This window comes from Leptopilina heterotoma, unplaced genomic scaffold (assembly GCF_015476425.1).
Source record: "Leptopilina heterotoma isolate Lh14 unplaced genomic scaffold, ASM1547642v1 Lhet_44, whole genome shotgun sequence".
In the NCBI taxonomy this organism is placed as follows: domain Eukaryota; kingdom Metazoa; phylum Arthropoda; class Insecta; order Hymenoptera; family Figitidae; genus Leptopilina; species Leptopilina heterotoma.
Genome location: NW_025111084.1, coordinates 1,039,327 through 1,054,226, shown reverse-complemented (window position 1 = coordinate 1,054,226; position 14,900 = coordinate 1,039,327). Strand labels below are relative to the sequence as shown.

General features: G+C 20.5%; 3 protein-coding genes across 3 annotated transcripts; all 3 read left to right on the top strand.

The window, feature by feature from the left end:
- Nucleotides 1-2,652: 2,652 nt before the first annotated feature.
- Nucleotides 2,653-6,617, top strand: LOC122506945. Its single transcript, XM_043619392.1, has 9 exons — nt 2,653-2,796; nt 3,116-3,241; nt 3,631-3,751; nt 4,373-4,634; nt 5,568-5,658; nt 5,752-5,888; nt 6,145-6,277; nt 6,381-6,466; nt 6,599-6,617. The coding sequence occupies exons 1-8, from the start codon at nt 2,653-2,655 to the stop codon at nt 6,444-6,446; spliced, it is 1,080 nt and encodes a 359-aa protein (XP_043475327.1). The 3' UTR covers nt 6,447-6,466; nt 6,599-6,617.
- A 2,243-nt stretch (nt 6,618-8,860) lies between these two features.
- On the top strand, nt 8,861-11,199 carry LOC122506944. Its single transcript, XM_043619391.1, has 5 exons — nt 8,861-8,946; nt 9,724-9,841; nt 10,072-10,333; nt 10,929-11,048; nt 11,158-11,199. Exons 1-5 carry the CDS (start codon nt 8,902-8,904, stop codon nt 11,159-11,161), a joined length of 549 nt encoding a protein of 182 aa, XP_043475326.1. The 5' UTR covers nt 8,861-8,901; the 3' UTR covers nt 11,162-11,199.
- A 181-nt stretch (nt 11,200-11,380) lies between these two features.
- On the top strand, nt 11,381-12,192 carry LOC122506943. Its single transcript, XM_043619390.1, has 4 exons — nt 11,381-11,386; nt 11,457-11,593; nt 11,874-12,006; nt 12,096-12,192. The coding sequence occupies exons 1-4, from the start codon at nt 11,381-11,383 to the stop codon at nt 12,159-12,161; spliced, it is 342 nt and encodes a 113-aa protein (XP_043475325.1). The 3' UTR covers nt 12,162-12,192.
- Nucleotides 12,193-14,900: the final 2,708 nt, after the last annotated feature.

Below are 14,900 nucleotides of genomic sequence, written 5' to 3'. Positions count from 1 at the left end.
ATAAAATTTTCCAAAAGAATTCAATTATTTAAACAAAATTTTAATAAAAATTAAGATTGATCATAGAATACAATTATTTTCGTAAAATATAACACTCTTCCTAGGAATACAATTATGTATTGTCAAAAATGTTTGTAAAAATCTTTGAAACAATTCAAATATTTTCGTAAAAAATAAAATTCTTCAAAGCAATTCAATTATTTAAGAAATTTTAATAAAATTCTTCCCAAGAAATTACTTATTTTCATAAATAATAATATTTTTCTCCGGAATTCAATTCTTTAAAAAAAATTTTTAATAAAATTCGTTGCAATAATTCAATTATTTTCATAAAAAATAACAAAACTTATCGGATAATTCAAATTATTTTTTATACAATTTTAGATAAACTGATAGAAAATTGCATTTATTCTTAAAATTATTTTTTAAATTCGCCGAAAGAATTCAATTATTTTTAAAAATTCCTCATAAAAATTCAATTTTAAGAAATATTCAATTATTTAATAAATTATTTATCTTTCTATTTAAATAATTGAATTCGCGAAAAATTTTCTAATAAAAATTTATTAAAAAATTAATTTCACTTAAAATTTTAAATTATAATTGAATATTAAAAGCCATTATAGCGTGAATTTTTAGAAATAATTGAATTTCGAAAAGGGTTTAAATTAAAATGTTTGAAAATTTAAATTTATAGTTACAATATTTCTTATAATAATATTCTCATACGTTATTGAATTTCAAAAGGTTTGAATATTTATATTATTATAAATATATTAACTATTATTAAACTATTAGGTAATTATTAATATATTATCAATTTATTTAGTAATAACGTATTAACTATATTAATCTATTAATTAATTTATTATTATTATGTTAACTATTACCCTATTTATTATTACTTTACTGATTATTATTTAGTTTATTTAATAATTATAAAAATTTGTTGATTATTAATTAATTTAGTTACTAATTATTAAATTATTGATTGTAATTTATTAATTTACTAAATTTTTAATTTATTTATTATAAATTAATTTGCTTATTAAATATACTTTAAATTACCTTGTGCATTAAAATAATAAATGTATTCTACTTATTTATTATGAAATTAAAATTTTTTTTTTTCATAATCATGTTTCAGATCACAACTTTTGTTATTAACAATTTCGGATATCAGGAAAAAAATATGACTACAATATCAATAATATATTTTCTCTTACAAAGAAAACAAGTTTTTGACTTTGTATGTACGTTAAAATTTGTGAAATTAAAAATGAAAATAAATTTTAATATAGTTTAACTCTTAACAGGTGTTAAATTATTTTTAAATGTTGAAATATGTTTTGAAATATTAAATTGAAAATGTAAAAAAATTTTCTTGTTAATTTAGAGAAAAAATTCTTCTTTGTACCAAGATCGGAATATTTTAATGCGTTTCGACAAAATTAAGGAAGTCATTTTTTAAGTTTAGTGAAATTTTTCAAAAATAATTTTTTACTTATTATTAGGATTATTTTTTCCCACTAAACAGTTGAGTCAAAAATTTACACAAATTATTATTATAGTTTAAATTTTGACTAATTTAATTTAGTGAACTTTTCACAAGTTCAAATAATTTAGAGATTAAAATAATTTCTCGAAATTTTTAGCAAAAAAAAAAAAAAATTTAATACGTGTGTAAATTTGTAAATTAAATTTTAATTAGTATAATATTCACCCAATGATTTTATTGCTTCTCTGTGTGTAAGGCGCAGGAAGATTATTGAAATTTTTCCAGAAACTCTGCAATAAATCAATATCGTATGTTTTAACCCTCTATTGCAAACTATAATTATATTTGAGTTAGAAAAAGGAAATGAATATTGCGTATAGTGTGCATTAATTAAAAGCATGTATTGTAACAGATGGTAAACTGTAAGCACTCGTTGAATAGAAATTATTTAACAGTTCCGCGTTTCCGTGAATTTCTTATTTCCCTTAAAGTGATAGAAATTATATCGAAATTATGCGTTTCCTTACAGAAAAGCTATAGAATTAATTGCGTATGCAGCATTTTTAATGAAATTTATAATGAAGCACTACAGAGTAAATTTTATATACATTGTTTCTCCGAATAAAATAAATGCGGTGTTTCCCCTCTTGTATAAATTCCCTTTCGAAAAAGTTTCCTGCTTGGCAAAAATGTTTCTGTCGCGTTTTCACTGCATGGAGTTTGCTTTGAATTGAGAAAAATGATTTTTAACAGTTATTTATTGGCACTATTTTTACGTTAGTGTTAGTGTAACGAAGATATTTTTAAATATTCAACAACTGGTTTTTCAAGGATTTTTTTCATTATTAATAATGATAAACGTAACCAAGTGATTATAGATTCATTACCAATGACATTTTATTTTTGTAGAATGATTTTCGAAAATACTTGATTATTTATTATGAATTTAAAAGAGTCTTCTCTAATTTCAAAATACAGAAGCCTTTCTCTGAGTTTAATAACTTAACTTTAACATTTCTTTAAGTTTAAGCCTTTTTTACTGACAAGATAATAATTAGAATAATAAAAAAAAAATAGTTTAAAAAAATATAATTGACAAAGTGTAAAAATAATACAAATAATAATAATTTGCGTTTTTAAATTTTCTTTTTAAAATGGAAATTTTTGAATCGGGATATTTTAATATAAACAAAAAGACCCTATCGTTTTTGGGTCTTTGGGTTCGTCAAAAATTTTGGCAAAAAGTTTTAATGCAATCTGTAACTTTTCTAGTTGTTATTTCCACTATCTATGTTCAGGTGAATTTTTCCGTGTATTCAAACAATAGAGAGAGAATAACATTTTTTGCAAAAAATAATATTTTTTCAAAGAAATTGAAACAATTTTTGTAGATTTTATTTACTGAGAATAAAAATACGAAGGTTTTTTTTTTTTTTGGTTCTTTTTTTAAATTTAAAAAAAGAGAAATATTTACGGAAAATAATTTTTTTTTCATTTGTTTGCAAACGAAATCCCGCAAAATTTTATTATGAAATTCATTCATAAGGGATTTTTTTTTTTTTTTATAAAATTCGGTATTTCATGAATTAAATGTTTACGAATTTATTATTAATTTAGACTGCATTTGTAATACATATTGATTGGAGGAACAATTTGGATGATGTACTTAATTGTTGCGGTACAATAATAATATATGTAATGGCTCTTAGTATGCTTTCTGTTTATTTCTTCAAACAAAAAAAAGTAATTATTTAATATTCACATATTGATTGTTAATAATAAATAAATAAACAAAACAAATAAATAAAATTCAAATAAAATAAATTAAATAAGTAAAGAAAATAAAAATAAATAAATAAAGTTAAAGGAATAAATAAGTGGAATAATAAAATAATAAAAATTTACTGAAAAAATGACTTTTTACTGAAAAAGATTTAAAGAGTTTACCAGCAATAAGAAGCTTTATTGTTAGCTTTAATATAAATAATTAACTATTAATATTAATTTGTAATATTTTTCCAACGATTAAAAATTAATAATTGAATTTTTTAAATTTATTCCCTTTATTTATTTATTTTTGTTTGGTAGTTTGTGGATAATTTGTTACTTCAACAATTTGATGTATTTTTTAGTTAATGTTTTTTGTCGATTGCATCGAAAATGATTGGAAATTGTGGACATCTAAACAAACTGAATTAAGCATACTCGATAAATATGCAAAAATTGGAAGACGTTATTGTTTTATATTGTTTCGTAAGAATTTTTTTTTTTCAATTTGTATTTTTCATGTTATAAATTTGTCATTGACTGAAATAGTATAATGTGATAATTGATATTCATATATAGTTATTATTTATTGCCAGTATTTATGTTTATAATTATTATTTGCAATTATACATTATAATTATTTATTTTTTATTATTTATAACTACGACTTATTTTCGTTATTTATAATTATGGTTTCTAATTATTATTTACTCTTTAAATTTAAATTAATAAAAATGCTTACTAATTTTTATTAGTGACGAACTTTTTGCTTTTAAATTTGTAAATTTTACTAAATCAAAAGCAAAGAGTCAGTCACTCATCCAAATTATTAAACATTTTTAATTATACAAATTTGTAGAGTAGAATTACTTTCTTATGATTATTGTTATTATTATATATTTTTATATTATTAAAATTTTTATTATTAATATAATTGTTATTATAATCATAATTAATAATAATAATATTATCATTTATATTTATGGTTTAAAATCATTATTTCTAATATTATAGTTATGACTTACTATTATTATTTTAATATTTTTAATTATAATTTGTAATTACACTTTTTAATTTGGGGTTGAAATAATTATTTTTAAATTACAGAATACAATTTCAGTGGACTTTCAGCATATTTATTAATGAACCTTTCGCCATTATTGCTTGACGTTATTGTTCCTTTAAATGAATCTCGAGCAATTGAACCAATTTATCCAGCAAAATTTTTCTTCGATGAGGACAAATATTATAAATATGTTTTGCTTCATGGTGCTTTGACATGTGCTTGGGGATTGGCAATTTTTTGCACAATGGACAGTATGTTTGTTACGACAATTCAACATGCCTGTGGATTATTTGCAATTATCAGGTATTTTAATTTTTTTTAATTTTTTTTTATTTTTATCTAAATTATTTAATTTTTATTAATCAATTTTTTAAAGTTTTTTTTTATAAATAATTATTCATAATAATAGTTATTATAATCTTTATTTTGTCCCTCGAGATATCGAATGAACAATATATCTTATATGTTTAAATCCAATTATTCGAAGGATGTAATGGAAAATAAAAAATTTTATAAAGAATTCTATTTTTCTATTAAATATCATTATTATGCTATGAGGTAAATATATTTAAAATTTTGTTTTCTTATTTATTTTTATTTACTATGTTTATTTTTCCACGTCGAAAAATTCCATGAAATTTCACTGGAAATTCTGCAAGTTTTATATTTTAATATTGAAAATGATTGAATTGAGGAAAATTTTTGAAAATAATTGAAATTTTGCGAAGAATTTTATTAAAATTTTTGAAAATTCAATTTTTTTCCAGTACCTTAATAAAAATACCTGACTTTTCCCTGATTTTCCTAACCTATGACAAACCTGGAAATGTTAAAATATTTTTAGAATAAAAAACTTGTAGAATTTCCATGGGATACTTCCAAGAAATTTTTCGACATGGGTTTAATTATCTTTACTCACTTTTTTATAATTTTTTTACCTTTAATTATTTTAATTTGCTATTTTATTAATTTTCATTCACTTTTTTATTTTATTCTTTTACTTTTAATTATTATTTGCTATTAGTTATTTACTTTTATTCGACCTTTTATTATTTTTTTACTTTTAATAATTGTTATTTGGTATTATTTATTTTTATTTACTTTTTTATTTGAATTTACTTTTATTTAATTTTATTCACTCATTTATTTATATTTTCATATTCACTTGTTTTCGTTTTAATTTCATTAAAGCGTCGATGTCCACTTGAAAATCTTATTAAATCTATAATTTTTCAGGTATGTCAAGGAACTGGAAGATTTTTACTCAACTTTCTTACTTATTTCGAATGGAAGTAATATTTTGACGATAAGTTTTCCTTTACTTCAGGTAAAATATAAAATTAAATTAAAATAACTAATATGTGTAAGAATCTAGAAAGAATTGCGAATTCATTTTTTTTTTTAAATTAATTGTTTTTAGACGTCACTTTCAGTGGGAAATACGGTGTCTGTGGTTAAACAGTCAATTCTTTCGATTGCGACAATGGCTCATGCGTATTTTCTTGGCATACCTGCACAAAATTTAATAAATGAAAGCGCTGCCGTTGCATTTGATATGTATGTTGAATGAATCGAATTTTATTTTTAAAATTTAATTCATACTTAGTTAAATTATTATCTATTCTATTATAATCTTATATTTAAATAATATTAATTTATTTAATTTTATTAATTTAAATAATTTAATTAGTTTAATTAAATTAATTATTTTAATTAAATTAAATAATTTTAATAATCTCCGTGTTTCGAAAAAAACTCTTCTTTAAAAAAAAGCTGTTGTTTTTATTTAAATATTAATTAATTAATTATTTAGATATGACAGTGAATGGTACGAATTACCGATTAAAATTCAAAAATTGGTACTTTTTATTATTATGCATGGACACATTCCATGTCAGTTAACTGCTGGTAAAATTGCAGTCATGAATATGGAGACAGTAGCACAAGTAAGATAAATAGAAATTTTTTTTTTATTTTTCACACTAATTTTGAGTATTTTTTTTTTTATTTGAATAAATAAGGAAAAAATAATCTTCTCTTTAATTAAAGATTCTCAAATTGGCATTCTCCTATTTTACAATGCTATCAGCAGTCAGTCAATCAACGAGAATGTGAAATAAAATTAAATATTTCAGGTAAGAATTTTTTTTTCACAATATTGTTATAGATAATTTTTATAATTTTCTGCAATTTTTAATTAAAATAATTTTTTAAATTTAATATTACTTCAGTTTAATTTTGTTTAATAATTTTTTTCTTTTCTTTAGGAATAAAAAAGAAGTGGACGAAAATATTGTAAAATATATAACATATATGTATAATATATAGTGTAAAATAAAATAACATTATTTAAAATATTAGAAAATTTTGAATTTAAAAAAAGCAACAAATATTTAAACGACTACACGTCTTGTTTTTCTCAGGACATTTATGAAAATGTGTGTAAATTAAAGACAGCGACTTTAGTCTGAGCATTATTTGTGATGTTACTTTTGTATTAATATTACTTTTATCATTATTATAAGAATTGTTTAATAAATATCTCTCTTGTAGAATTATTAATATTTTAAAAATTAATTTTTTAATAATTAATATTAAAGAAAAAAAAATTTTTAAGTGATTTTGAACCATTATGACGTCACGTAGTTTTAGAACAAATTAAACTGTGACTTATGATTCAAAAATGTCCTTAATGAAATATTGACAGATAACAATATTCAACACAAAAAATTAAATTTTTTCACACACTAGAAATGAAAATTATGAAAAAAATGAATGATAATTTAAATTTTTTATCAAAATAGAAATAAAATTACCAGACTACCATTGAATGATAGGTACTATAGGGGAAAGAAAAGGTTTCGAAGGAAAAATTTTTTTTCATAAATTGACTAAAATGTAAATATCAAATTCTCTCTCTCTCTCATTGTAAACTATAATAAATTTTGAGGTATAGATATATGTATATAGGAAAGAAATATTTTCTACTAAACAGTAATTGAGATATGGTAGGAAGAATTATTGAAGAGAAATTATTCAATAGTTCCGTGTTTATTCTTTTCATATATCCCTTTATTTTCTCTGGAAATTATGAAAATTATATCGATGTAATAATGTTTCGAGAAATGCTATAGTGTTCATTACGTATTCTGCATTTTTATTCGAATTTATAATGAATGCTCTATAACACAATCGTATACATTGTTTCAGAATAAACGCGTAAACGTTTCCTCTTTCTTTAAACAAACACGAAAAGAACAAAAAATATCTCATACGAAGTTTTTAAACAAAAAGAAAAATTTCTGCTTCGATCAACGAAAAAGAGAAATAATAATAATAATAATAATTTTAAAAATAATAATATTTGGGAGAATAATAATAATTTTAAAAATAACAAGTTTGATAATAACAGTGACAGTAACAAAAACAATAGCATAATAATAATTATAATTTGATAGTAAACAAATAAATTAATTAATTAATTAATTTATAATAATAATAAGTTGATACTGGAGTAAATAAATAAATAATATAAATAGAATAAAAGAAATAATAATAACAATAACAAAAAGTATAAATTATTAATTTTATAGAAAGTAATTGTTAAATAGTAAAAAGGAGTAAACAATATTCGAGAGAATAGAAAAAAAATAGTAAAAAAGTAAACACAAATTTTTTATGCAGTAAAAAAAGTAAAAGAATTAAAAGAATATTCAAAAGAATAGTATAAAAGAGTAAAAAATATTTTAAAGTTGTAAAAAAGTAAAAAAAAGAGTAAAGACATTGAAAGAGTTCTTAAAGAATTGTAGCAAAAAGTAAAAAAATATTTAAAAGAATAATAAAAAAGTATTAAGAAAGTGTAAAGAATAGTAAAATAAGTATAAAAATTTTACAAAAGAGTACAAAAATTAAAGGCATAGTAAAAGAAAAAGTAAAATAATAGTAATAATAGTACAAAATAGTAAAAAAAAATTGAAATAATAGTTATAATAGTATAAAATAGTAAAAAAATTGAAATAATAGTAAAAGAATAGTAAAAAGTGTAAAAGGAAACTAAAAGAATAATAATAGTAAAAGTGAATAAAAAATATTAAAAGAATAGTAAAAAATAAAAAAAAAATAATAATGGAAATATTCAACTCACGCTATTATAAAATTAACAAAATTTCCCTTTCATGTTTCGGTCTATGGAGTTATCAAAATAATAGAAAGAAATTACTAATGAAAATTTTTATTTTTACTTCTCTTACAACGACACTTTATTTTCAGGTGAATCTTGATTGGCTGATGCTAAAGAAAATATATATTAATTTAAATAATATTAAATATATTAAAAAATTAAAATTATATTTATTAATAATCACTTATCTAGTTAAATATATACTTTTTTATTTAAAAAAAAAAATGTTTTCTTTAGAGAAAAAGAAATACTTTCATTTATATTTTTCAGAAAGAGATTTATTACAAATAATAATTTTGTCAATTGGTTTAGTTTAATTTTCTGTTTGCAAATTGGAATCATGATCAGGATGCGGTCCTCGCTTGTCTTGGTCCTTTGGCAATTATTGTAATGTGCTACTGTCAACTTTGCATTTTCAGTTTTAATCAAGAGAAAGTAAATTTTTATTATTTATTTATTTAGAAATTAAAGGAATTTGCAAAATATTAAAAATGCACTTTTGCTCAAATACAGAAAAGAAAAAATTTATTTTAATCAAAAAACCGATTAATTGAATATTATACTTGAATCAACTAATTTTTAGTTGAGTCAATTAAATGTTTACTTGAATCAAATAATTTTTAGTTGAGTCAATTAAATGTTTACTTGAATCAAATAATTCTTATTTGTGTCAATTAAATGTTTACTTGAATCAAATAAATATTTACATGAATCAAATAAATATTTACTTGAATCTATAAATATTGTATTTTTAATAAAAATGTAACGCGCTTCGATGAAAGTTGCCTAAGAAGCAAAAAATTTTAGTTTTTTCTTCAGAGCGCGTCACAAATATTAATTTTAATATTGAATTTTAATATTAATTCTAATTTTTATTTTTATTTAATTTCAAAATTAATATTAATTTTAACAATGAATTTTAATAGTAATTCAATTAATTGTTCGTCCTTATGCAGAAAACTTTGTCTTTTATTAATATTAACATAGTATTACTTATAAAAATAAACTTTAATAATTTTATACTAATAAAAATAAAATAATTAATCAGTAAAAAAAATACAGTATTCTTAAAATAATAAAAATTAGTAAAAAGTAATTAAAAGTCGGTTTTAAGAAAAAAGCGCAAATATTAAAAATTATTTTAAAGTTACTAATATTAATTTTCAATATTATTATTAATTTCATATAAAAATGAATAGAAATAATTTTCAGCTTTTGTTTCTTTTTAAATGTATTAAAAACGATTGGCATTTGTGGGCGTCAACACATGAGGGAAAAATTCTCTGTTATCATTCAGAAATTGGTAGAAATTACACTATTTTATATATTGGTGAGTAATCTTTATCAAGAGTTATTTTTTCTTTTTAGTTATAATAAATTGAATAATTAATATTAAATAATTTTTGAAATATAAAAAAGTTGTTTGTTTGTTTTTTAATTCTAAAAAAAAATAATTTTATTTATTAGAAAATATAAAGAAAATAAAGAAAATTTTGATTGTTATTGTTAAACAATTTATTGTTATTAATACGGTAATTTGTTATTAAAAAAAAATTGCAGGCTACATTTTTAGTGCACTTGTGGTTTTTATTGGAACAACTTTTGTGCCGTGTTTTCTTGATTTAATTATTCCTTTAAATGAAACACGTTTATTGAAACCGGTGTATCCGGCGAAATTTTTTTTCGATGAAAATAAATATTTTAATTTTATATTAATTCATGGTTGTGTGTCGGCAACTTATCATTTGTCAGCTGCATTTTGTTTTGATTCAACTTTTGCCGTGACTACTCAACATGCTTGTGGATTATTTGCAATTGTCAGGTGAATTTAATTTACGTCACTAATTATTATTTTGCTTTTAATTTTTTTTTCTGTTTTTGGTAATATTTATTTTAATATTATCCCTTGATTTATTTTAATATTATCTCTTGATTTATTTTAATATTGTTCCTTGATTTTTAATTTTATTACTCGTTAGATTTTTAAAATTTCAAATTTATTAATTGTACCTTGTTTTTCAATTTTTTTCTATTTCAAAGGTTTCTGTATTTTACTTTCCATATTCTGTTGTGTGTTTTTAATTTTTTTTTTTTATTTAAAAAAGTTGATTTATTAATTTTATTTTTCTGTTGTGTTTTTAATTTTTGTTTCCTCATGGGAAAAGGATTGTATTTTATTAATAAATTTTTTATATTTATTAATTTTTTATTGTTGTGCTTCGTGTCTTTAATTTCTTTTAATTACAAAATTTTCGGCTTCGATTTTTTCACTTTTTTTTACGTTTTAATTATTGTTTTGCACTTGAAAAATATTTTCTATTTGTAAAATTATAGTTTAGGTGTTAAATTATTATTTTTTTAAATTTTAATTTTAATAATTATGGTGCTAAATTAATTATATTGTTTTAATATTTAAGCTATCGTGTGAAGAACGTTTCTCATCGTGTTTGCCTTGGCTACAATCGAAATAATATGGAGAAAGAGTATTTTTATAAAGACTTATGTTATTCTATTAATTATCATAATTATGCAATTCGGTATTTATTTTATTTGTATATAAATAATATTCGGGATTTTTTTTATTTTAATAATTGTTAATTAATTAATTTTGTTTTTACGTCTAATTTAAAAAAAAATTGATTTTAGATAAATTAGAAATATATTGCGTAATAATATATTTTTTTGAATTAATAAATTAAAAAGGTAAAAATAAAGTAAAAATAAATAAAAAAAGTAAAAATGGAAAATACAAAATAAAGTTGAATACTTTAAAAAAAATTTTAGATACGCGAGCGCACTTGAGGGTCTTTACTCACCATTTTTATTGTTTACAAATGGATGTAATTTGATTTTAATAAGCGTTACACTGATGCAGGTAATTTTCATCCAGTTTCTTTTTTTAATTTATATTTTCAAATTTTTGTTACAATTTTTTTTTATTTTAGACATTAAATTCGTTAGATAATATTGCGTATATTTTTAAATACGGAGCTTTTGCTGCAGCAAATATTTATCATGCCTATATCTTCGGAGTGCCGGCTCAAAATTTAATAAATCAGAGTAAAGATGTTGGATTCAATATGTAAGTTGAATTTTTTATTTTCCCTTTTTCTATATTTGTAAAAAATAAAATTTTTTTTTTTATTTAATTAATTGATTTTCTGATAAAAATTTTATTTTCTAGTAAAAATTTAATTTTCTAGTAAAAATTTCATTTTTTAGTACAAATTTTTATTTTCTACTATAAAAATGGTATTTTCTATAATGAATCATTTGTGAATTACGTTAAAATTTTTAAGGTGGGAGGGTGTATAGTATTTATTGTTATTTATTAATCTCAGTATTAATTTTTATTTTTTCAGGTATGAGAGTATTTGGTATGAATTGCCAATTGAAGCAAGAAAATTGGTTCCCATGATACTACTACAAACTTGTAGACCCTGTAAATTGAGTATTGGAAAAATGGCCACAATGAATATGGAAAGTGTATCGAAAGTAAGAAAAAATGAATTAAAATTTATTTGTTATTTTAAAAATATTTTTTTTATTAATTAAAATATTTATTATAATTTTGTCATGTCAAGATTCTAAAAATGGCGCTCTCGTACTTTACGATGTTGTCATCAATTCGTCAAACGTCAAGAACATAAGTTGAAAATAAATTTTTGATAAACGGATATTTTATAAGAAGAAAAGATAAAAAAAAAGATTTTGAATTTTTATTCATGTGTCGAAATGAAAGAAAAAATTTTTAGATTTGGAAACAATTGTGAAAATAAACTATTTTTGAAATGTAGGTCTGACTAAAAATATCTTATACCACATTGTCTGACAAAAGTTGTGTTTTACTACTGAAAAAGAAATAGAAGCAGTTTTTAATAAAATATTTTCTGACTAGAACTGACTTTTACTACTGGAAAAATAATTAAATTTTTTAGCATTGTCTGACTAATATTTTTTTTTTTTACTGAATAACGTTGCTCTCTACTACTGAAAAAATAAAAGTAAATTTAAATCCCGTCTGACTAAACCTATGATTTACTACTGAAAATTTAGTATAATCAATAATTTATCATATAGTCTTTTGCTGCAACTACCTTTTACTATTAAAAAAATTTTTATATTGTCTGACTAAATATGTACTTTACTACTAAAAATTTAATTCAATTATTCCTTAATACTTTCTAACTAAAACTTCTTTGTACTACTGACAAATTTTTAAAAGCTGTCTGACTAAAGTTGGAACTTTACTACTGAAGAAATAATGAAAGGCTATTTTTGCATTGTCTGGCTGAAAATATATTTTACTACTGCAAATTTTATAGAAGTATAATTTTAATATCGCCTGACTCAAACAGACCTTTACTACTGAAAAAATAATAAAAGGAATTATTACATTGTCTGACTAAACATATACTTTACTACTGAAAAGTTTATTGAAGTATGATTTCAATATTGTCTGACTAAAACTGACTATTACTACTAGGAAAATAATAAAAGCAACTTTTAAGCATTTTAAGAAAGTTTATTAAAATAGTAGATTGAATTTCATCGAAGAATTTCATTATTTGTGAAATGTAATTGAATTCTTGCAAAAAATCTTTTGAAAATAATAAATATTTGATGAATTTATTTAAAATTGTATTAAAAATAATTAAAATCCTATGAAGAATTTTATTATTTAGGAAAATACTTGAATTATTCTTGCAACAAATTTTTATTACATATAAAAATAATTGAATTCTTGGGAAGGATTTTATTAAAATTTTTGTAAATAGTTTAATATATTTTTGAAAAATTTTATGGAAATTTAAATTAGTACAAAACATGAAGACATCAATAACTCCGAGTCTTCGACTCGGAGTGATCGATATCTTCATGTTTTGTAATAATATTCTTATAATTTGTTGAATTTCACAAAAAGGTTTGAATTTGAAATTTTTTGAAAATCTTAATTCCTATGGAATTATAATAATAAAATATTTATTTAAAAAAGAATTTTCTGGTGTTTTGGAATAATTTTACAATTAAAAAAATTCGTAATTAAATGTAATAAAACTTTGTTGGGATTTTTTTGCAAAATGCGTATTTCATTCAAGTTTTGCAAAAAAAATTGCAACAAAGCTTATTATTCGACTCTAATTATAATAGAAATGTTAAAATAATATTGAAATATAAAAATATATAATTCCAGTGAGGTAGTTCCATGGAATTTTTCAACATTTTTTTTCAGTGTTTGCTGGTTAAAGATAAAAAAATGGACACATACCTTGTCAGGAGACAGTAGCTCAAGCAAGAGAAATTTTTTTTTTTATTTTTCACACTAATTTTGAGTATTTTTTTCATCTCAATAAGTAAGGAAAAAATGATCTTCTCTTTAATTAAAGCTTCTCAAATTGGCATTCTCCTATTTTACGATGCTATCAGCAGTCAGTCAATCAACGTAAATGTGAAATAAAATTAAATATTCCAGGTAAGAATTTTTTTTATTTTATCATAACATTGCTAGAGGTAATTTTTATAATTTTATCTAATTTTTATTTTAAATAAATTTTTAAATTTAATATTACTTCAATTTAATTTCGTTTAATAATTTTTTCTTTTAGGAATAAAAAAAGTGACGGACTAAAATATTGTAAAAAAAATATATATATAGTAAATTAAAATAACATTATTTAAAATTAGAGAATTTTTTATTTAAAAAAGCACCAAATATTTAAAAGACTTCACGTCTTGTTGTATGGAGAACAACTTTATTTTCTCTCGACATTTATGAAAATATTTGTGTATATTGATAACAGTGACTTTAGTTAAAAGTCATGTTACTTTTGTATTAATGTTACTGTTCTATCACTATTATAAGAATTGTTTAATAAATATCTCTTCTGTAGAATTATAAATATTTTAAAAATTAATTTTTTAATAATTAATATTAAAGAAAAAAAAATTTTTAAGTGATTTTGAACCATTATGACGTCACGTAGTTTTAGAACAAATTAAACTGTGACTTATGATTCAAAAATGTCCTTAATGAAATATTGACAGATAACAATATTCAACACAAAAAATTAAATTTTTTCACACACTAGAAATGAAAATTATGAAAAAAATGAATGATAATTTAAATTTTTTATCAAAATAGAAATAAAATTACCAGACTACCATTGAATGATAGGTACTATAGGGGAAAGAAAAGGTTTCGAAGGAAAAATTTTTTTTCATAAATTGACTAAAATGTAAATATCAAATTCTCTCTCTCTCTCATTGTAAACTATAATAAATTTTGAGGTATAGATATATGTATATAGGAAAGAAATATTTTCTACTAAACAGTAATTGAGATATGGTAGGAAGAATTATTGAAGAGAAATTATTCAATAGTTCCGTGT

Excerpts from the sequence above, each read along its gene's own strand:
- LOC122506945 (XM_043619392.1), top strand. The coding sequence starts at position 2,653 with ATGGAAATTTTTGAATCGGGATATTTTAATATAAACAAAAAGACCCTA. Across the intron at positions 2,797-3,115 it reads TTTCCACTATCTATGTTCAG|ACTGCATTTGTAATACATAT; the intron begins GTGAATTTTTCC and ends TTATTAATTTAG. Across the intron at positions 5,659-5,751 it reads TAAGTTTTCCTTTACTTCAG|ACGTCACTTTCAGTGGGAAA; the intron begins GTAAAATATAAA and ends AATTGTTTTTAG.
- LOC122506944 (XM_043619391.1), top strand. The coding sequence starts at position 8,902 with ATGTGCTACTGTCAACTTTGCATTTTCAGTTTTAATCAAGAGAAA. Across the intron at positions 8,947-9,723 it reads TCAGTTTTAATCAAGAGAAA|CTTTTGTTTCTTTTTAAATG; the intron begins GTAAATTTTTAT and ends AATAATTTTCAG. Across the intron at positions 9,842-10,071 it reads TTACACTATTTTATATATTG|GCTACATTTTTAGTGCACTT; the intron begins GTGAGTAATCTT and ends AAAAAATTGCAG.
- LOC122506943 (XM_043619390.1), top strand. Across the intron at positions 11,594-11,873 it reads AAAGATGTTGGATTCAATAT|GTATGAGAGTATTTGGTATG; the intron begins GTAAGTTGAATT and ends TTATTTTTTCAG. Across the intron at positions 12,007-12,095 it reads ATATGGAAAGTGTATCGAAA|ATTCTAAAAATGGCGCTCTC; the intron begins GTAAGAAAAAAT and ends TGTCATGTCAAG.